Source organism: Filicampus tigris, chromosome 7 (assembly GCF_054856515.1).
Source record: "Filicampus tigris isolate MCC_2025a chromosome 7, RoL_Ftig_1.0, whole genome shotgun sequence".
NCBI classification, from domain to species: Eukaryota; Metazoa; Chordata; class Actinopteri; order Syngnathiformes; family Syngnathidae; genus Filicampus; species Filicampus tigris.
The window spans coordinates 2,519,825-2,542,724 of NC_141223.1; the positions used below are offsets into that span (position 1 = coordinate 2,519,825).

At 40.8% G+C, this 22,900-nt stretch overlaps 2 protein-coding genes across 3 annotated transcripts; both read left to right on the forward strand.

The window, feature by feature from the left end:
• Positions 1–189: 189 nt before the first annotated feature.
• hacl2 (2-hydroxyacyl-CoA lyase 2) lies at positions 190–7,848 on the forward strand. The gene is made up of 14 exons (XM_086035859.1): positions 190–591; positions 1,026–1,227; positions 1,398–1,525; positions 1,620–1,870; positions 1,944–2,043; positions 2,119–2,216; positions 2,347–2,483; positions 3,226–3,360; positions 4,258–4,372; positions 4,713–4,882; positions 4,981–5,051; positions 5,138–5,209; positions 6,598–6,703; positions 6,777–7,848. The coding sequence occupies exons 1-14, from the start codon at positions 457–459 to the stop codon at positions 6,953–6,955; spliced, it is 1,899 nt and encodes a 632-aa protein (XP_085891985.1). The 5' UTR covers positions 190–456; the 3' UTR covers positions 6,956–7,848.
• A 1,349-nt stretch (positions 7,849–9,197) lies between these two features.
• Positions 9,198–22,892, forward strand: siral1 (SIR2 antiphage like 1). Of its 2 annotated transcripts, XM_086035748.1 has the most exons (7): positions 9,199–9,706; positions 9,988–10,077; positions 11,072–11,324; positions 17,463–17,690; positions 19,006–19,134; positions 20,288–20,585; positions 22,056–22,892. In XM_086035748.1, exons 2-7 carry the CDS (start codon positions 9,995–9,997, stop codon positions 22,061–22,063), a joined length of 999 nt encoding a protein of 332 aa, XP_085891874.1. In that variant the 5' UTR covers positions 9,199–9,706; positions 9,988–9,994; the 3' UTR covers positions 22,064–22,892. The 2 variants fall into 2 exon arrangements, with proteins under 2 accessions (XP_085891873.1, XP_085891874.1); XM_086035747.1 differs by having other exon boundaries at positions 9,198–9,706; positions 20,288–22,892.
• The last annotated feature ends 8 nt before the right edge of the window (positions 22,893–22,900 follow it).

The window sequence follows — 22,900 nt, forward strand, 5'->3', positions numbered from 1 at the left end:
TAAGTTGTGCGTTCTTTCGAAATAAAACGTAGGTGTTTTCTCCGTAATGTGAATAGAGGGAAAACTCACACAGAAAGTAAACAGTACGTAAATTAATTACTTATCATGTTTAATAGATCGACGACAGTTGGTTTGATTCCATAACGTTTCGCTTTTTGTTCATTATCAGAAATTTATTTTGAAAGCAAGCATCCAACTTGCGCGTTTAGCTAGCGTGTTATCAAAGTCTATGATTTGATGTGCCACTGTCAACATAGCTGTCACCGTCGGAAATTACTGCACTGCCTTAAACTTTACACTCAAATAATGTCGTATTCGCTAATTCGACAATGAATGCTCGAGAATACTACGACCTTGAGCGTGTAGTTACTGCTTGCGGTGGCCCCTGGTTAAATTAGCCTAGCCTAGATCAGCGCCGGTTCAACTTCGGTGTTTTTGTTTGTTAAGTTTAACTTCATGCCGTTTTCTCCACAATTTCTCCCTTTTCTTAGCATGGAATCATTTGGGGCCATTCTTGGATGTTTTACGTGTTTAGGCGGACTTGTGTTTGCTGCCTACAAACTTGGCTTTCTGTACCGGTTGTTCCACAAGGTGAGCGTTCATGATTCAAAAATCAATTATGGTATTTCTTTTGAGTACATTATATACTACATACCGCCAGAGTGTGGAGCGCCATTTTAATGAAGCAAATCCCCCCCAGCATACAGTACATGTCCTTATCCTAACTATCATTCCCTTTAAAGAGTGTGACATGAAAGATATAGTGCAGACGGGCGCGCGCGACCTTACACTTGGTATGCTTTTCAAACACAAATGTCAGCCACACCCTGGCATATTGGGACATTGCACAAAGTTCATCACTCATGGTCGTGCATTAACAATGTGGCTGTTGTGTGGGGAAAAATGCTGTTTGACAATGACAGGTGACTTTTTAAGACGTCACTTGTTTATAGATGTAGCTGCTGTAAATAAGTTCACACCAGTTTAGCCACATTTCAAATCTCATCCTTTTTCACATCCCACAGACTGAGACAAACAGTCCTCGGCATGGCGGCGAAAGCGTGGCAGAGGTCCTGCGTGCCCACGGGATCAAGTATGTCTTCACTCTGGTTGGTGGACACATCTCGCCCATCCTAGTGGCCTGCGAGAAAGTGGGCATCCGGATCGTGGACACCAGGCACGAAGCCACGGCTGTCTTTGCTGCTGATGCCGTGGCGCGGCTTTCAGGTGTACTTTTATCACGACGTACTGTATACAGTGGGCATAACTAAAAGTCAGTAAACCCCTGTTCAAAAAACAAATGTTTTTTCTTTTTGTTGTATAAAAGATTCACAACCCTGCACACCCTCCTATAGCTGGGTATGTGGCTGTCCTTTTACTGACTGTCTTCCTTTTAGGGACCGTTGGTGTAGCTGCAGTGACTGCTGGCCCAGGTCTCACTAACACCGTGACAGCAGTGAAGAATGCTCAAATGGCGGAATCACCCCTGTTGCTCATGGGAGGGGCTGCAGGTACACTTCTTCAGGTACAGTCAAATACAGTCAAAAATAACGAGTGTCAATAATGTGGCTGAAATGTCTCAACTAATGTTTTTCTGTCATTTGTTGTTGTTGGTTCAGGGCAGAGGAGCGCTGCAAGACATTGACCAAATGTCTCTGTTCAAGCCTCTATGTAAGTTCTGTGCCTCCATCAGAACAGTCCGAGAAATCGTGCCTGTTGTCAGAAAGGCGCTGGCTGTCGCTCAGTCTGGAACACCCGGGCCTGTTTTCATCGAATTCCCCATCGACACTCTGTACCCTTTCCATCTGGTGTCCAGAGAGTTTGCTGTTAAAAACCCTCCCAAAGGCCTGATGGGCAAAATTGTCTCCTGGTATGTTATTTTTTTTGTTAAATTATACTTTATGTATTTCAATGATATATGACACGTAATGTATTATTGCTAGGTACCTTAACAACCACCTCATGAACATTTTTGCTGGTGCCTGGGAGAGAAGAGATGTTTCACCTCTACCTGTTGACATTCCACAAGCAACAGACGACCAGGTACATCCACATTTGACATAGTTTTGTGTGTGATATGATACAATATGGGGAATATTTTTTTGCAATGCGCATCAGGTACAAAAGTGTATTGAACTGTTGAGCCGAGCCAAGAAACCTGTTATCCTCCTTGGAAGCCAAGTTACGCTACCACCAACACCAGTTGATGAGATCAGGTGAAAATGTGTTCAGCCAAATGATTCTCTTGTTTAAGGACTCATTGTGGGTCACTGTTGTTTGGCATGTTTACTCCGTGAAAGTAAATTATACGTATCATCCAATCTAATAAGGTTGATGGCATTACAGGAGTGCTTTGGAGGACTCTGGCATCCCTTGCTTCCTTGGGGGCATGTCCCGAGGAATGCTGGGTAAAGACAGCCCAATCCACATTCGACAAAACAGACGCGATGCTCTGAAGGAGGCCGATGTTGTGATCCTTGCAGGTCAGGCTTTGGGGGTTAACAGTGGAAATTGTTTCTTTTCGATTCCTAGGCTTTTTTCCCCCTGCGACATTTCTAGTTTAATGGTAGTTCTATCGGTTGAAAGAGTAAATGACACAAGAAAGTGGCAAAAGACTTAAGGACATCTGAAGAGAGTTTTAAAAACTGCTATTTGACTAGGTTTTTTTGGGTGTTTTTTTTTTTTTTTTTTTTTTTTTACATTTTGAAAAAAAGTTCCATGTTAATCGATGCTTTGAATTTTTATCTTATGAGAATGCTCTGTTATGGCAATAAGTCATTCTCACTTCCTCGTTTCATGTTCACTCATTCAACACATTCGCTTTATTCTACACTTGACCAGGGCATAAATAATTTAACTGTGTGTGCCTCTGAGTCTATTGATCAAGGAAATTATAGTGAGTGCATGTCCCTTCTTAGTTAATGCATTGTGTGTAGTAGGTATCGCTGTCACCCATTTCTTGTTCTGCGACATTTTCCAACATTTATTCCACTAATGCCTGTCAGATGACGAATCACGTTTATTTGGACCTTGATCTTGCCTGTCGAGCCTGATGATAAGGCTCAATCAGGCCGACAAGTTTATGCTCGCCGTGTTATCTTGAAACGTGATGTGTGTCATTATCTTTATCCAGCAATCAATACATAGTGCGAAAGATATGAAAGGAGGTGCAGTGTTTACAAAAATATATATAATAATAGTTTGATTTGTTTTTATGTTTTGCAGGCACGGTGTGCGACTTCCGCTTGGGCTACGGCAAAGTTCTGAACAGACGTAGCAAGATCATCGCAGTCAATCGAGACAGGATGCAGCTGTTAAAAAACTCTGATATGTTCTGGAAACCAACCGTAGCAATTCAAGGTGTGATCATACCTCCTTTTTTTTTTGTCACTAGCATGTTGTCTCTTGACTCAACAGTAATACTGTATATTATGTTATGTCAAGTGGAATTTCTGAATTCATTCTGGGACTTGGGTCAACCTTGAGTTTGTTCATATTTAAAATCAATCGTTCACATTCAAATACTCTGTCGGATTTAATTGCCATCCTAAAATCTTTCATAACTACATACACTGGGCATTTTTAGCATTTCCACATGCGTAACGCTCATGCAAATGTAAAAATATATTAGGAGGCAAGTGCAGTTCCTGAACATGAGTTGACATTTAAAAGGAAACGCAATTAAAAAAAAATCTTTGCAATAATATGTTGTATTCTCATTCATATTTTGATTTGAATTAATCCACTCAGTTTCAACCGTCACAGGAAGTTGACGTTTAATGCAGCACAGCCCCCTGTTGTTGACTGAAATCGACATAGTGCCCTTGGGTCCGCATTGCAAACGTACGTCACAGCTCATTGGTTTTCTGGGTTTAGTCATGTGACGTTCCCAATGTGAGCCGCAGGGTACTTTCATATCAATTTTAGTCCAGTGGTTGGGGCTGCATAAAACATCAGTTTCCTGAGATGGCTGATTATGGGTAGCTTATTCTTATCCCACGAATGCAATATTAATCATAATATAGTTTTTTAGACTTGTGGAGGCCCATCGAACGTATTAATGCAATTTTTATTTTTATTTTTTCTGGAATTCCCCTTAAGCGTTCTTAACTGCTCAATATCAAAATTTGGTCTTTGTGAATGATTTTCAAATTGTGTGACTTCAGGGGTTCCACTGTATATTGCTTTCACTCTTTTTGTTAGTAGTACAGGCTTTCTGTTAATTTTGCTAATTTCTAAAATGTTTGTCTATTATAGGGGACGCTGGTTCGTTTTTAGTACGGCTTTTCAAAGGCTTGAAGGGCCATCGCTGTCCGGAAGAATGGCCTCAAAGTCTAAAAGCTGCAGATGAAATGAAAGAAAACATAAATAGGTAAGAAGGCCATGCTAAAGGTTTTGTATTTTACTTGCTTATCATGGAAGAATACTGCTGCCAGACACACAAAAAAATGCTCAGTATCACGTTGTTGCGGAAAAAGTATCACATCATTCATGTTATAATGTGAACTTGCATCAAGATATGATTTTGTGTTTTTTTTTTTTTTAATTTGCCTTAGAAATTAAGTAGTTGATTAATCAGCTGTCTGGTGACGTCATTTTCAGTGGACAGCGAGTGGCAAAATGGCCACCCCCTGAGATGGACAAAAACGGGTGGATTTTATTGCTTAATTAACTCATATTCTTAATGGTAATCGGTCTTTTTCATTTTCTAGGACTAAAGCCAATGAGAAGACGGAGCATCACCTGAACCCCTTGAAAGTTCTTCACGTATTGGACGAACAGATGTCAGAGGACAGTATCATAGTAGCGGACGGCGGTGATTTCGTAGGAAGCGCCGCTTACATCTTGAGGCCACGGGGACCACTGCGCTGGCTCGATCCAGGTTCGCTCCTTCTCTCTGGACCTCACATGTCATGAAAAGCTCATTGGGGATTGCAGTTTACATGAAATGTGAAATTTGAGACCAACAATTCCCCACAGGGGCTTTTGGGACGCTGGGAGTAGGAGGAGGATTTGCGCTAGGTGCAAAACTGTGCCGGCCAGAATCCGAGGTGCTGTTTTGATGCAAGTTTCTCTGAAAAGGATCCATCTGCTTGTGACGCTTCATGAATGAAATGTGACCCCCTGTGCGTTTTAGGTGTGGATTGTCTATGGTGACGGTTCCCTAGGATACAGTGTTGCTGAGTTTGACACGTTCACTCGACATAAGGTACCTTCATTATCATTACATGTCTATGATACTGTTGAAAGAATAGTAGGATATTAGAATTTAGAATACATATTAAATACAGTGGAACCTCTGAGGTCATTTTGTCATGTATCAGAATAAATGCTCTATTTTTTTCTAAAAAGAAAACAAAAAAATGTTCCACTGTCAAACTGTCGGCATTAGCAAAATTAACGGTATTGTACACTGGACAATGTTTGAAGTAATAAATTCAGGTCTAAACTTTCATGAGTGCAAGAATAAAGTAACCACTGTAAAAAAAATACTGTGGTATCATGACATGAGTGGAATAATTAAAGAAAAATATTTTGTTTATGTCACTTCTATTATATTTGATGCAATTTAATGCTCAAAAACATTCTCAAAGCATGTTTGTGATCGGTATAAAGCAAATACCAGAAAGGCGAATAAAAGCAAAGCTTGCTTTGAAGAATGTCATTGACATACTGCACACGTGATATAGTCGCTAATGCTTTGTGATGCAGAGTATGAGCGTGTAAGAATGAATGTAAAGAATATCGAACATCAAGCAAAGCTTTACTAGTGATGGGAAAATGAAGCTTCAATATCCTTCATGAACCCATTTTTTTTTACTCCTCTAGATGGCACTGTTGGTTGAAAAAAGTGGTTCGAGAAATGGCAAGTCACAGTGCTTTCAGCCCTATGTTGAACAGAGATTGCCATCTAGAGGAGTCAAAAAATACCACAACTGCTTCATGAAGCATCTTGAAGCTTCATTTTCCCATCACTGCCGCTCTCATGAAGTAATGTTGTCGGCGTTAGTGATGTTTCGCCAACGTTTACTTGCTTTCTCAATGGTGCAGTGCATGTTTGCTCATCTTGGCAAGGCTTTCATGAATTGTGTTGCTAAGCTTTAATTATCTTTCGCGGTAGTTGTGCTGGTGGAGTCGCAAAGTCACAAAGTCCTTCATATGGTTCGTGGTGGAGCACAAGTGAATTGTTCTTCACGGCGGCTGTTTTTCATCACATCTTACAATGTGATTTTGTAGCGGCGGGCGTTCGTCAGTGCATTAGTCAGTCAGTGAGCTTTCATCGGAATTTCAGCCCCACCTATTCCGTCCAAGTCAGCCAAACGGCGTCGGGAACTTACTTACCGGTACCACGTCACTTGCAGGTGTTGTTTTGAATAAGTGTTAAAAAGCAACAGCAAAAAATAAAAGCGCAAAAGCACATGCACTAAAGAAAATCCTTGGAGTTCTTGCTTTGCTTTTGTGACCAACATGGCAGGCGATTAAAAAAAAAAAAAATTAAAAAATTGAAAAAAAAATGCAAATGTTTGTACAATAAAGTCATCCCTCATCTGCAATGGAGATGCGTTATTCAAATGTATGTCTCCCTTCTGTTTCCAGACACCAGTTATTGCTGTTGTGGGAAATGACGCATGTTGGAGTCAGATTTCCAGAGAACAGGTTCCCATTCTGGGCAGCAACGTAGCATGTGGCCTGGCATTTACAGGTACGTTGTTGGAATGTGACGATAGGTTCTATGGCTCGTTTGTAATGCATGACACTCACCTCCCTGTTTGCAGATTATCACACTGTGGCCGATGGGTATGGCGGTAAAGGCTACCTTATAAGGCGAGAGGATGAAGAGCGGCTCGGGGACATCATCAGGAAGGCTCGGAAGGAGAGCCAGATGGGCAAAGCAACACTTCTCAATGTCCTGATAGGCAAAACTAACTTTAGGGAGGGCTCCATCTCTGTATAATGTTAGTATGTTCTGAGCATATTCAACATGCACCATTGGCTTCCTTTACTATTACTCTATACAGTAAAATGAATCTGAAAGCCTTAATAATACAGTTAAACACGTTCTGCTTGTTGTTTTGTTGCATTTCAATAAGGGACACCCGCAGAAGTTAGAAGTGTAACACTGCCGTTGGGCCAAAACCTGTCACAACTTGGGAAATTTCTTTTTTTTTTTTATATACAGTCAGTTTTTTTATTTTCGTTCTTGGGGTCTCCTGAAAAGTCATAATTTTGGAGATGGGAGGATTCCTTTGGACGCCAGCAATAAGTTTTGCTGAAGGGATTATACCTCTTTGACTTCATCATTAATGTGTACAGAGCATTTAGGTAGACGCAACCTGAATGCCTTTGCTACCGTCATTAAATTACCATTAAGCCTTTGTGTTTGAAAGGCAGTCTCGAGACTAAAGAATTTGAAAATAGTTTGAATGCTTTCAAGTATATGCCTTTTGGATGTTCAAATAGAACAACAGTAATATATTGCAGAATAAATTGATATATATTACAATAATAATATACACAAATGATGTCATTTTTAGCAGGGGTGGGGAACCTTTTCCATCTCAGGGGCCATTTCCGTAAGTCCACCAAGGAACATATTAAATGTTTGAAAAAATACGATGCAACCAATCAAACAATTTAGTCATCTTTTTAGGGTTGCGTAGCAGGCCAGATCAAATGCCTTCGCCCACTCCTGCTTTTCATACTAAATAAAATGTATTGCACTATACATGTTAACGATTTGCTCACCAGGCACATGTTGTTTATCGCTGCTATATGAAGGGATTTTCTCAAAGTGTCCAATTGAAAGTATGTTAAACTTAATGATCTAATAAACTGGCAAATAATGAAGACGAGCTTGATTTTTGTTTTTAGTAATGCAAAAAATAATAGCATCATTTTGCATGATTTTGATGAACCAACCATTTATCAATTCCCTGGCGCTTATCCAGGGCTAGGTCATGGGGTCAGCATCTTAAGCAGGGAAGCCCAGACTTCGTTCTCCCCTGCCACTTTGTTCACCTCTCCTGGTACCTCAACTCCTTGGCTGCGCTTAGAAATGTTGTTCATAAAGGACAGATTTTGCTGAACCCTACCTGCCATAATATATTTACTGGCAAGGTTTCAACACTGAGCAGAAGAAAAAAAAAGCACACGCACAAAAAAAGAGAATTTTGGGGGTGCCAAACTATGGTTTTGAAACAGTAGATGGCAGCCTAGCTCGATTGTAGATGTTCCGGCCAGATGGGAAAAAAATCATTTTTGAGCTCCAAGCTCATTTACCTGCCGGTTGAGTAGAAGCACCTGTGGCTAAAGCCAAACTGAGACAGGATTTTTACTTTCTGGACCTAGATTTGCCACCTCTGCATTTGACCTCAACATGTAAATATTATGTACCATATTTTTCGGAGTATATGTCACCCATAGCAGAAAGATGGCGGTGAAACATGGTAGCCTCCTTTAGAGGAGGCGCGCACTACTGTATATAAATAAGACCTACGATTAAAAAAAAAATATGCATAAGAAAATATTTGTTTACTTATTGTTGAAATTAATTGTGTTTTTTTAAATGAATGAGCATTGAAAAATCGAAACATTCTGCACACTGTCCGCTTACGGTAAGCCCTTTTAAACTAAAAAGAAAGAAGACATTTCGAATCCGACCAGAACTCGTTCGTTTCTGTCAATTTACAGTCTGCAAAATACAATAGTGATTCTCCATTTTAAAAAGAGTTGACTAAAAATAGTTTTAGTTATTTTTAATTAGTGACCAAAAAAATCAAGATTGCAATTAATAAAGGACTTCTTTCAGGAGAAACCACAAGGGGGCAAAAGGTCTGTTCTGCTATTTACGTAAACAAATCCGAGAGGAGATACAATAAAAACACTAAAAGCAAATTATTTTTATATAGAGTGGATGTATACAATTGATGCTACACGCCTCTTCGCCTTTGACGTCACATATTTGGTTCTGTGTTGAATGTTAGTCAAACGTGCATTAAAGTTTGGAAAATGAAAAACACGTTCAAGTAAAATACGATGGCGAATTATTTTGACGATGATGGAAAACATGTCATAAACTCTTACTCATCGATATGAGCGAAAGAATGATCCAATGCGTGTTTTAATGATTGACAGGAAGACACAATGTACAGTGTCTTGACGGAAGACCCTTTTTTTTTAAATATATATATGACACAGTAAACGAGACACTTTATTATCCGAGCGGCACATGAAGGCGTCTTAGTCAAGCAGCACAAGAATCGCCACAGGCGGCGACTTCAACCAGCCCTCTCCCCTCGACTCTCAACGCAACACACAAACTTCAACATTGGACAGTGTTCAGCCTCCGCATAGTCCAAACTTTATCTCGACACGTTTGCGAAGGCTCCTTCAGACTCTGCGTTCAGCATGACGAGTTAACCCGAACTCCTTTGCCTTTTGAACAAGGTTAGAAAGACAGCTTTAGCAACAGTTGTGTTGGGATATCACAGTGAAGTTAGCTCGGTGCTTTGTCAATTTGAAAGCCGGGGTTTGTCCGTCACTACTTGTTACAAATATTTGACGACGTGGACTTTTTCGATTAAAAAAAAAAAACAAAACCAAAAGGCCGAGATTGCAAGCAGTAGTACGACTGTTACTGAGCTGAGAGTTCTCCGTGAGCAGACTTTCAAACAAACGTTGGGCGCCTACTCTCTTATAGATAAAGGTGAGTCATTTTCATGCCGATGAGAATGTTGACAAAACATTTCAATACTGGTGTTTTTACCTGGGATGGCTCAAGATTTTTGACTCAGGCCTGGGGCTTATTATAACAGAAGATGCGCTGAAATTGTACTTCCTGTTTGTATCACGACTGAGAAATTGCACTGTACATCGTGTCGTGTGTACTGTTTAAATAATATAAGCCATTGGCGCGCGAGTGAGGTCATAGGAAAAGTTGCAAGTGTTTATTGTTTGGTATGGCACCAACTGTTTTTATGGCTCCAGGTGCTGAATGGCCTCTGTTGTAGCGGTGAAAACTGAGAAACGAACTGCAGCTGATTCACAGGATGCAGATTCAAATGGAAAGAAGCCTAGGTAAGCACGCCACATGGCGCACACTGGCCATGGCTCAAAAACACTCAGACGTCAGAACTCTAATCCATCTAATATATATGTTTATACTCTGTATACACTCTTAACTCAAACTACCAATTCGGCCTTGTCCCTTGGAATGTGGCACTAAGCATCCGAGACAGTTCCTGGCCGAGAAGAGCGTTGCCATGTTGGAACAACTTTCCCAACTCACCCAACCTGGCTTTGAGTGGTTTTTCCTCATTCCCAAGCTCAAGGGGGTCATTAATGGCACCTGTTTTGAACTTCAAAGGGAAATACCTGTCATTTGTAGTTTAGATTTGAAATACTGTATTTTGTGATACCAGTCAGACTCACCGTATATTATATTATGTCTCAGAATTGTAATTTATATGATACTGCTTTTTGTGTTACTTTTGAATTTCTTTCACCAAAGTAACCACAGAGTTCTTGTGTGGGATATTGGACTTTATTAAGTTGGCATCCAACAAAATAACAAGCATTTCACCCATACAGTTTTGAGGTTCTGGCTTGGAATATCTGCTCAGGCCCTCCTCTGTGGAGTTGGCTGGTTTTCCATGTGCTTGCGGGGATTTTTTTTTCCACGTACTCTGGCTTCCTCCCACATTTCACATATGTGCATGTTCGGTTAACTGGAGACTAAACTGTGCATAGCTGTGATTGTGAATGGTTATTTGTCTATATGTGCCACGTGATTGAGTGAGGAATGCAAATTCTATATTTAAAAAAAAAAATGCGGTAGCTGCGTGACCAAGTATTCTTATATCACATTGTCCACAGTTTATCAGACGTAAAACGAGAACCCCCTTTATAAGGGTTTTGATACGATATTCCATCACAATTCTACAGTTATTATAATTGCATTGCAATTTGTAACTTGTTACTCCTGACACTACTCCAAAAAGTGGACATCTTCACATGTGTGATGCTGTAAAGTCCAGTTTTATGCAATGCATCATACCTGTGTGTCCAAAAGGAAGCTGCTGCCCAGCCTGAAGACAAAGCATGCCCCCGAGCTTGTCTTGGTGATCGGCACCGGGATAAGCTCCGCCGTGGCCCCGCAGGTCCCTGCTCTCCGCTCCTGGAAAGGCCTCATCCAGGCCTTGCTGGATGCCGCCAACGACTTTGACTTACTAGAAGAAGAGGAGAGCCGACGTTTCCAAAAGCACATGCAGGAAGATAAAAATTTGGTGCACGTGGCCCATGACCTCATTCAGAAACTTTCTCCGGTAAGGCATCGTTTTTATCATTTCCCTTTTCTTCTCCTTTCCACACTGCTGTGTCATACCTTCCAGATAACTATTAGTCTCTGTTCTCATGCTTTGTGTCATCTCCAGTATGAAAATGCAGATAGTCAATGATGCAAATGTTATCGAAATAAATCCAGCCCATCTGCAAACCGCATACAAAGTAGTACAGTTTGTACTTCAGCTAAAATAAAAACTTCAAACCATCATCACCGATGATGTCCAGTGAGTGTCTGAGTCTTACAAGTGCAGAAGTGTATTTTTTCTTTTTCCATGTTACCATTGATGGCAAGCGGGAAAAACTGTGATTGAATTTACTGCGGCATAACAAAAGGTCCGGCTGTTTGTCCAACGTTAAATAGTTCTACTTTATCTTGGTGTGGTTTTATCATACGTTGGTTAATCCATTTGAATTTTGAAGTTTGACATAAAATACAGTGGCGACAATTCAATTGCCGACCAGTTGGACATGGAATTGCTTTAATGGCCATCAAAGCAAGATTACAATTTTCGAACTATGAGTTTGACATCACATGGAGATATGATCATATAATCAAGGTCACGCAAAGTTTTCTGACGCACAGCGCAGTCAGCCCACTATTAACATTTGTTTCAGTTCGAGGAACTAGTTTTAGTAACTTCCCACTCCAAACGTTCGATTATAACGATAGACATAACATTTTTATATTCTGTTCCATCGCCCCGGTCAACAAGATAAATGGTCCGCTTGGGATCGCCCTGGAAATCTCGTTTCGCTATTTGTGTTGACAGCAACAAATGACTTCCGAATCACATCATTGCTCCTTGTACTATTTCGAAATAAAGACGTTTCATAGTCCAACAAATGAGTTTTTCTTTTTAGTTTAAAATGGCTGACTTTAATAGGATTCCTCGCCGTACCATGGCCGCAAAGTAACCACAGAGTTGTTGATACACTGCCAAGATTGACTTTATTGACTGTACTGCTTAACCGTTTCATTTAATGCTCATTAGCTGGCTAACTGTGACCGTCCGCCATCTCGCTTCAAATTGTGCGCCTCCCCGCATACATACGCCACACAGACCGAGCTCCCACAACAATATTCTAAGATCTGTTCTGATTGGAAAAGTCTGTTTCGCTGCTTTTCCACGCGCACTCGAAATCCAATTTGAATCACCACCGATTCATGCGCAGCCCTGATACATGGCATGTAAACAAACGCATTCCCTCTGTTATACAACATGAATGGTGAGCCTGCCTTCTTACCAATCTGTGCCCACTTTACCCATCTGTATTTTTTCTGTTTGAAAAGTATCTACTCAACAAGGAGGGAACCCTAACTCCTCAAACTGTAAAACAAAACGACCGTACGTTTTCACCGGTCAAACTCAGGGACACTCGATTTTAGAGTTTCCGCAATACTCCAGATTGAATTACATTACAAAAACGGATACAAGCTACACCTGCACCAATATGGCTTTTTTTTTTTTTTTTCGCTGACTGGACCAGTCTGCGCTGGAGGAATTGTTGGCAGATGGGAGGGTCCTGATAACATTTGCCTCCTGCATTAGTCATGTCTCATCACACTTTTGACACTGATAACCTCACTTTGTGTCAGCCCCTCAGCCTGCTGTCCCAAAAGGGAACAAGCAAAACTTTATGGCTTTATCTGTTACCATGTTCTTTTCACCCGCCTGCGGTGTGCAGTCCAGTTACACAGAAATAATGCAAACTAGCAGTTTTGCATTTAGTTAAAGCAACAGCCAAACACCTAGCATGCTATAATTTGCGAGACGAGACTTCAACAAATGGACAACCTGCCTGCCATTAATGATATCTGCAATTACTTAACTTTGAAATCCTCCAGGTAAAGCACACAAATATTCTATGGCAGTTCTCGCATATGTGACAACGGCATTTTGGACCCTAAAAAGTTTGAAAACAAAATGTCTCAAAATGTTCCTTTTTTTTTTTTTTTTTTTTTTTTAAACGAGAGCAGTGCTATTTCCCTCTAAAGGCAGACAATTTAGGTTTGTGTTTATATGTACATTTGAACGTGCCAAAAAAGAAACGTCTTAAAATGTGAGAATTTTAAACTTTATTCATTAATTGAATTGAATTTTAAATGTGACCAATTTGGGGGAAAATATTCGTTGTCAGACACATTTTGGACATTGAACTGTCATAATGTGACTGAGCATAATAGGCCACACAATAAGAAAAATAATTTCTTTAGAGTGATGCTTATGCAACACTTTTTTTTTTTTTTCTAAAAGGAAGACTGTGGTAAGAAAAAAAAAAACAGAATTTACCATGAAGTGAATTGACTCCTATTAACAGAAAGACTTCCGTTGTCTCCCTTTTATTTCCAGAGTGTTTCAGTCTCATGAAAGTTGGACATGCTTGCCAGTAGCCATGTGGATGACTGAGCAAAAATGTTGCTCCTGTTAAGCCATGTTCAACGCTTTTACTGGTTATATTTCCGTTGGTTCCGCCTTTCTCTTTGTGGTCCCGTCACTCTTGTCTTGATATGCCTCTCTGCCAGAGCACATCTCAACCCGCTTTTGTGAACTTATTGTGAGCTTTTTTGAAACTGTGTGATGTTGAACTCTTTTATAGGGAAGTCAAGCCCAACATTTTCTTTACGAGAATATGTTCAATGCAGTCCCACTAGTCCAAACATGGCTTTCTGATTAATATTGTGTTTGTGGAATATGAGTGGAACAGTCAAATCCACCCGTTTTTGTACATCTCTACGGGCGGCTGTTTTGCCGCTTGCTGTTGACTGAAAATGACATCACAGTTGCTCAGGTAACAACCAATCATGGTTTAGCTTCCAGGTGACTGGTCGTTCGTTACCTGAGCCCTGAGCAACTGCGATGTCATTTTTTGTCGACAGAAAGTGACAAAATGGCCGCCCCCTGAGATGGCTAAAAACGGGTGGATCTCATGTTCCACAAATGCAATTTTCATCAGAATGCCACGTTTGGACTAGTGAAGGTGCATTGAACATGTTATTCCAGATCTTTTTTTTTGGGGGGGGGGGGGGGGGGGGGGGGGGGGGGGACTTCCATTTTAACTCATACACTGCTATTGACATATGTATTGCGTTTTCACAGGCCAGCTATTCAATCCCTGAAATTTATTTAGATTTTTTTTCACATTTTTTCAAACCTTAGGGTAAAAGTGGGTGTGAAAATGTTTGGTAGTGAACGAGCTAAAGAGTCTTTTATCATTTTATGAAGGTGGTGGTTTAGACCAGAGGTGGGCAACACTCGTCCTAGAGGGCCGGTATCCTGGTCCTTTTAACGGAATTGCCCACCCCTGGTTTAGACTGTGGAAGGAATTATTTATGAATATGGGAATGCACAGAAAAAAACATCGAAATAAATCTTAAAAATAACAGAAAATGGAAACACAGAAAGACAATATAATACCGTACCTTTTAAAAGCCTGAAAAAAAAATCCTCTGGTGGATCATTTTCTGCACAGTACAAAATTTGTGGAAACCTGTGTATTCTAAATGCAAATTGTCATTGGGAAAATTTTGTTTTGAAAGCATTAAGAAACAGATAGTGTTGTAATACATATAGCCACAGTCATTTTTCTTGACATTTGATATAACCAGCGCAGTTGCATTTCCTTGACGTTTTTCACGCACATCACGTACACACCAACAAAGTGCATTCAAAAGACTGTTTTGTTGGTGCGCATATGTGCAGTGTTCATTATAAACGGTCAACTCGTAGGTTTCAGTCATTTTTGCTGGTCTGTGTGAAAAGGAGTTGTTTTGATGTTTTGTGTATGGGACCTTTTCAGAAATGTACTCTTAACATCTCTATCGGAATGTCGTCGTGATGCTGATGTGGATTTTGAAACAACTATGTAAGAACGCTAATATCCTGGAAAATCCACTAACTCGGCAGTATGACCCACTTCGACATGGGATTTACAAAGTCTGCAAAAACAATTTCAAGTAATGAGGTTAAAAAAAAAAAAAAAAAAAGCTCAAGAACAAACATAAAAGGAAGTAGAATCTTAAAAATGTTCTTTGCAACAATATGTTCTATGTGCCTCCGCTAGTCCAAACACGGCATTCTCATTTATATTCTGTTTGTGAAATATGAGTTAGCCGTTTTTATCCATCTCAGCGGAATGCTAATTTGCCACTTGATGTTGACTGAAAATGACATCATGGTTGCTCAGGGATTATGTAACAACCAGTCATGGCTCAAACCCAGAAAAACAGGTGAGCCATGATTTCGTGTTTAGACTAGTGGGGGGGCACATAGAACATAGGATTGTGCATTTTTAACTTGACTTCCCCTTTTAAAATGTAACTGGGGTTCAGAGAAGGTTCATTAGAGTTCATCATGAGTTTATTTACTCATTTCAGGAAAGAATCACAGGGGGAATTCTCTAATCATCCCAACGATTCAGTTTTGTGTCGGTGGTCATTCCGAGTGGGTTTAGCCAAGCAGATTTTTTTTCAATGGAACTTGGTGTACTTGTTGATAGTGATATTCTTCTAAATGATGATTGCATATTTGGAATCCTTGTGTAATTCCCTTTCCGACAATGAGATGTAAGGATTCAAAGGAAGGCGGCCACGCCCCTTTTTGCCCAAAATGTCAAAATTCATTGGGCTGTAGCTCGCAAACCCTTACTCCGATTAACCTAAAATGTCAGGTTTAGTGTTGATTTGGTGCTCTATTTTTGAGCGCATACAGCCAAGGGTGTGTCTTTTGTCATGTCACTGGAATTTCCCAACTCTCCTGAAGTATGCGAGGATATTATCTCCACTAAATTGTTTTCGGCAAAAGCGTGCCGTGAACACAAAGTAAGTCCAGGTGAAAACCGGTTAATTCTCTGTTGATTTAAGAAGTAGACTTGTTTACTTGCACTTTATTTGCTGTTTGCTTAAATCCTCTGATGGCCAGAGGACACAGCGATGGGCTTGGCTGCCATAGACACTAGATGTGGATAATGGCTTTCTTCCTGTGGAAAGGAATCAAGCTGTTTAGCCCATTAGTTGGGTAATCACGGCAGCGTCGAGCGTCTCCCTGCGCCCAGATCACCTTGGTGTCACTATACGCAAAGCACAAAGGTTCACTAGTATTTTTAGCTTCCGTGCAGATTGACTATTGTCGCCATCGCGCAATCATCATACATGCACGGTCAAACGGGATATTGTTTTGGCTGTGTGCGCTTTCAAACAAAGACCACGGCATCCTGCAATCGTAGAATTACCGGTAGATGCACAATAAAAGTGACCATTGCCTCACACCGCGCTCTGTTACCGCTTAGATTTGTTTCCTGCCCCGATTTTTGTCAGTGCCATTCATACAGAACAGCAGCGCAAAACGAAGGTGGCGAATTGCCAGCTTTGACGGGCAGCGGGGAAGGGGCTTGAAATATATTTGGGGTGATTATGCCCTGGCGCCAACCTGAGTGGACAAATGTGTTGCAAATTTATTTCGAGGCACTTGATGCGGCCTCGATTTAGGTCACATGATGGGATAAGTAAACCCTCGAACTCAAGTTTAATCCAATTAGTTTCGGACATGTCGCAAGTTTGTGAATGGTCTTAAGATGTATGTCATGTTTTTTTTTTTTAAAGCGCTCCATTCTTTACTGTCATACAATTGTAGGTTGAAATCAATTACTAATGGAAAGTGAAAGGTCCATCCATCCCTTTTTATTTTTATCCCGCTTGTCCTCATTAGTCACGAGTGAGCTGGAATTTATCCCAGCCTACTTTGGGGCAATAAGCTGAACTGGTCACCAGCCAATCGCAGGGCAAGAAAAAAAGAACAACTTTCTCACCTCATCATGTGGTTCACGCATGACGGTTCAATGTCTAAGATCAGATTTGAAATTCTCCTTTTGAGATTTTGTCAAACTCCAAACGTTTTCAAGCTTTGGAGATTGCCTTGTATATTTTCTTTCTATTTATGAAAGAACACTGAACATTATATATATATATATATATATATATATATATATATATATATATATATATATATATATATATATATATATATATATATATATATATATATATATATATATATATATATATAATTTATTTATTTATTTAAACCACGATTGTGAACAATGTGTCATGGTATTGCTTTCAGAGAACGGGCAACGTGCGGTCCACGTTCTTCAAGGACTGCCTGTACGAGGTGTTTGATGATTTGGAGTGCAAGATGGAGCATGCCGGGAAACATCTGCTGCGCTCCGTGCTACAGTTAATGGAGAGCGGCGCGCTGGTCCTCACCACCAACTTCGACAACCTGTTGGAGATCTACGCGGCCCACCAAGGCACCAAGCTGGAGTCTTTGGATCTGACTGACGAGAAAAAGGTAAAGGGTTCCTGTTTGCATTCTGCTGAGGTATTGATTGAACAGTCCGGCCGAGTTAAAGCCAGTCAGCAATTTGAATGGAGGGCAAGGTTCACTGGAGCGTGAACGTGAGCAAAGGCTTTACTACCAGGCCTGACTCATATAGTTTAAAAAAAAACAAAAAAAAAAACCTCTTGAAATACTTAAAGCGGAAATCAACCCAAACATATTTTGATGTCATTTTCAGTCGACATAGCACAAAATGGCCGCCCCCAGAAAGGGCTAAAAACGAGTGAATTAACACTTATTCCACATACGCAAAAAAAAACGAAAAAAAAAAAACCTCTTGAAATACTTAAAGCGGAAATCAACCCAAACATATTTTGATGTCATTTTCAGTCGACATAGCACAAAATGGCCGCCCCCAGAAAGGGCTAAAAACGAGTGGATTAACACTTATTCCACATACGCAAAAAAAAACGAAAAAAAAAAAACCTCTTGAAATACTTAAAGCGGAAATCAACCCAAACATATTTTGATGTCATTTTCAGTCGACATAGCACAAAATGGCCGCCCCCAGAAAGGGCTAAAAACGAGTGGATTAACACTTATTCCACATACGCAAAAAAAACCGAAAAAAAAAAAACCTCTTGAAATACTTAAAGCGGAAATCAACCCAAACATATTTTGATGTCATTTTCAGTCGACATAGCACAAAATGGCCGCCCCCAGAAAGGGCTAAAAACGAGTGGATTAACACTTATTCCACATACGCAATATTTATCAGAATGCCCTGTTTCAACTAGTGGGCTTGCATAGAACATATTCTTGGAAAAAAAAAAAAAAAATTGCGGTGACTTCCCCGTTCTAAATTGCAAATGACAAATCAAACTGAACATGATCTTATCTTCTCCTTTTACTCACCGTGATAAGCTTTTTAGTAAAGTTCCTCATGGGTCAATATTGACCCAGTAGATAATGCTCACACCTGAAATAGCCTTCCGTTTGGAACAGGTGAGGGACGATTGAGTCCAGTTTTACTCATTGGACTCTTATTTGCTTTCAGGTTAAAACTGATCTTAAAACGGAACCAAATTGTGCTCTTATATCTCGTCAGCGCTCCAGGCATGTAAAATAAGTGTCCCATAATCATAAAATACAAATGCAGAACTTTGCTGGTGGGGAGACATACCGTTGTGCCTCTCAGTCGTGGTATTTATGTCATGTCTCCATCGGGGCTGTAATACCCTCTCACTGCTACTCCCTCCCTAGCCAGTCAGAACAGGATGGCGTGCAGTGGACTGTTTATAATGTGTGTGTTCTTCCTTGCGGGTAGGTGTTGGAGTGGGCTCAGGAGAAGCGAAGGTTAAGTGTTCTACACATCCATGGCGTTTACACCAACCCGTGTGGCATTGTGCTGCACCCCGCCGGCTACCAGAATGTACTGAGGAACACTGAGGTTATGGTGAGTGTTTGAATACCCTAGTTTCTCAGATAGCGGCCACTGCAGACAGTACCGTGCATCTTTTCGGTGGGTAAGGTTTTAACCCTTTTTACAAATGCAATTTTAATCAAATTAATCATCATCTACGTTTTGTCAATTTGACGTTGACCTTTTATTAAGTCAACCCAAACATATTTTGCTCAAGAATATGTTCCCAGCAGCCCCGCTAGTTGAAACACGGCATTCGGATTGATTTTGCGTTTGTGGAATATAAGTTAAGCAGCAAAATGCACTCGTTTTATTTAGCCATCTCTGGGGGAGGCCGTTTTGTCTTCTGTCGACTGAAAAATGACATCACAACTGATCACGACGACCAATCACGGCTGACCTGTTTTCTCAGTCTGAGCCGTGATTGGTCGTCGTGAGCAGTTGTGATGTCATTTTCAGTCGACAGAAGACAAAATGGCCGCCCCCAGAGATGGACAAAAAACGAGTGGATTAACACTTATAACACAAACGCAATATTTATCAGAATGCCCTGTTTCAACTAGTGGGCTTGCATAGAACATATTCTTGAAAAAAAAATGTTTGCGTTGATTTCCCGCTTTAAAAACGTGGTATACAGCAAAATATTCCGTGAAAGTGCACCTCAAATGATTTTTTTTCAACAAGATTCAGCACCAGAAATATACACAACATAACTAGCAATGCACACCGTGTACACATTTTGAAGTGGACATACTGGTTTAATATTTATGTCACCTCTCATGGCGAAGCCAAATCTGAGGTTGTTTTATGCTCCTGTGAGCATGGACCAATGTGTAGCACAAAGAATATTACATTTCCATTTTGCATTGAAATCAGTGTACCGCATTAGGGGATAGGGACAGAGCCCTGCTTTAAATAGCAAAAAAAAAAAACGCGAACAGTTGACACCCTCCGCCCTCAAAAACAATTGTCAGTCGATGCCACAAGATGGTGGCAAAGCACAACTGCAGTTGAACGCAAAGCTATCTACAGTATTCTGTTGGATGAAAGGCAACAGGCGGAAACACGTGTGTTGCGCAATCACCGAGATAGATGAGACCGTAATATGAGATTGGCGTACTGCACATGTCTGCCACGTAGGAAATGACGGTAAGAACAGTAACGCGTATTCCACCGGATTCCACAGCGTGAGATTCAGAAGCTGTACGAGACCAAATCGTTTGTTTTCCTGGGCTGCGGCCGCACCGTGGACGACACAACCTTCCAGGCGTTGTTCTTGGAGGCGGTCAAACACAAGTCTGACCTGGAGCACTTCATGCTTGTGCGGCGCGAGGATGTGGGGGAGTTCAAGAAGCTGCGCGACAACATGCTGGACAAGGGCATCAAGGTCATTTCCTACGGGGACGAGTATTCGGACCTGCCCGAGTACTTAGAGCGGCTGGCCAACGAGATCTGCTTTCGAGAGGTTTCAACAAATGACTGGGGTAAGGTACAGTGTTCATATGTGGTTTGATGGATAGCAATTAACACAATTTGACATTACATTTGGTTTAAGGCAAAGGCATAGCTACACTATTTGTATCTGCTGTCATATTCCATCAGCCAACTAGACGTTCTGTCAAGTGTTTTGACTATGCGGGCAAAATTTGGTCATTATTGCTCTTTGAATTTGGTATATTCCAGAGTATGTTTGGTGTTTAGGGCAGGCTAGATTGACACTGCAGGTCCAAGTGCTTCCACAATCTGATTTTGTTTTGATTTGTTTCAATGTACATTTTAAGTGACACATCCAATGCGACCGAACACATGCAAAGTACGGCTACAACTATCAAATATTTTTAGAATGTAGTATTCTACCCAGGGGCGGAGCCATGGGTGGGCCTGGGTGTGCACAGGCCTGGGTGTGCACAGGCCCACCCAGATTGACAGACCTAGTGAGGTTCATGGGGGGGGGGGGGACTTTAAAATGTTTTGTAAATTATCATGAAATTATTTTTGAATTTGTATTTTTTTATTCAGTTTGTCATTTTATTTTAATATACGATGTGTCGGGACAGGAGGATTGTGCTCAGTAAGGGAAATATTCAGGCCTAGCCTGATTTTTCCAGGCCCACCCACTAGCCACGTTCTGGCTCCGCCCCTGCTTCTACCAATTATCCCATTGATTAACAGAGCATTCAGATCATCATTATTAAGCACTACTTTTGGTCACTTGGTGTTGCCATCATTACCTACTGTAGTATTTATGACTGTGCATGTGTATGGCTTTAAAAAACATATCTGAAACTTTACAGATTCGTATCCACATTTAGAAGAGGCCTGATTCCGATTTGAGGATGTGATTCCATTTTTTTTTTTTTATGCTGCCCCGACGCATATCCAATTGCACCACTTGCGAGCACAAAACTCTGAATTGCGTCACTTGAGCCATGCAGTGTTAAACCCAGCCTAGTTTCCAGACATGCCTGTCCTATGAGTATTTTCACTCAACATACAGTGGAACTTCCGAAGTCAGACAATTCGATATGAGACGCTGGTTGACTTCAGTTCTTTTAATTCAATTCACATTCAAGACTGCAAATTAAAACCAAAAGAAAATAGTCAAACTACTCAATCTTTGAAAACGCCTGGCAGACAGGAAGTTTGCAATGCAATACCATCAGTGGTGTTTTAATATTGCAGGAATTAAGTGTCCTGTTGCATCAAGCGTCTGCATAGTAAAATAAACTTGCAGAATTGATCAATTGTATGGCTCACTCGCTGAGCCGTAGACACATTTTGCTAATTTTTTGCTAATTTTTGCACATGGTTGTAATGCATGATGGTGTTTATGACGGTCGTATATTTCTCGAAACAAGACCGGCGAGTCTACTGTGCTTTTTATGTTTTGATTGATGACTTCAGTGATGTGCCTACATTCATTTACCGTGCAACCTTTCTATCTGTATTTCCAGGGTTTTAAAATGGGGGGTGGGGGCAGCGGAACGGCTTTAACACTCAGAAATACCTCCTTCAAGGTTAGGACAGAATGCTTCTTCTCGCTGACGTCAAGCTGTGGCCACATACCAGATTTCCACTGCAGCAAACAAGAGACTGTTCTCTTCCTGCATGTTGGGAGGGCTAGAAAGTCAAAAGTCTATTTGCACCTTCGGGGTCAAAAGAACTGCTGATGATCTCGTACTTTCAGCTGACTTGCACGATAGCATTCACGAAAGGCGGCTTCATCGATAGCGTCACGGAAATTCCCCATGTTGTCTCGTTTCTGTGCCACGGACCATTGTTTTTATGTTTGATTCTGAATTTGCAATGTATGCCATTTTCTTAACGTGGTTATTCAAAAGGGAAGCTAAATTGAATTTTGGGACACTCCAGAAGAAGTACGTATGCTGTTGATGGTAGATGAAGACTCACTGTGATGGCCCATGAGTCATCACATTGGCTCGTATGGGAAGGGAATCTTTGTTACACCTGCTCTCGATGTGCAAACACGCACATGGGATGGGGTCCACACATTCAACAAGGTTGGAATCTGCCACACGCAACACACAAGAACAGGGTAACTTTTCATTTGCACTGTACTGCGTACAGGACTGGGATAAATGTCACAGACAGTTCCAATTGTTGTTGGGTTATTTTTTTTTTTTTTGGTTTTTTTTTGCAAGGCATTGTCCTGCAAGTAGCCACTCCGGTGCAGATGTTCTTTGTTGTCTTTTGTATTTGAAAGTGCTCACGTGTGTTTGTGATATAGTATTTATAAGTACTATTTTCAAAATAAATCTTTTGGTATCCCATTTGTGGT

Excerpts from the sequence above, each read along its gene's own strand:
- siral1 (XM_086035747.1), top strand. The coding sequence starts at position 9,995 with ATGGCCTCTGTTGTAGCGGTGAAAACTGAGAAACGAACTGCAGCTGAT. Across the intron at positions 17,691-19,005 it reads ATCTGACTGACGAGAAAAAG|GTGTTGGAGTGGGCTCAGGA; the intron begins GTAAAGGGTTCC and ends CCTTGCGGGTAG. Across the intron at positions 19,135-20,287 it reads TGAGGAACACTGAGGTTATG|CGTGAGATTCAGAAGCTGTA; the intron begins GTGAGTGTTTGA and ends CGGATTCCACAG.
- hacl2 (XM_086035859.1), top strand. The coding sequence starts at position 457 with ATGCCGTTTTCTCCACAATTTCTCCCTTTTCTTAGCATGGAATCATTT. Across the intron at positions 1,228-1,397 it reads TGCCGTGGCGCGGCTTTCAG|GGACCGTTGGTGTAGCTGCA; the intron begins GTGTACTTTTAT and ends TCTTCCTTTTAG. Across the intron at positions 4,373-4,712 it reads ATGAAAGAAAACATAAATAG|GACTAAAGCCAATGAGAAGA; the intron begins GTAAGAAGGCCA and ends TTCATTTTCTAG.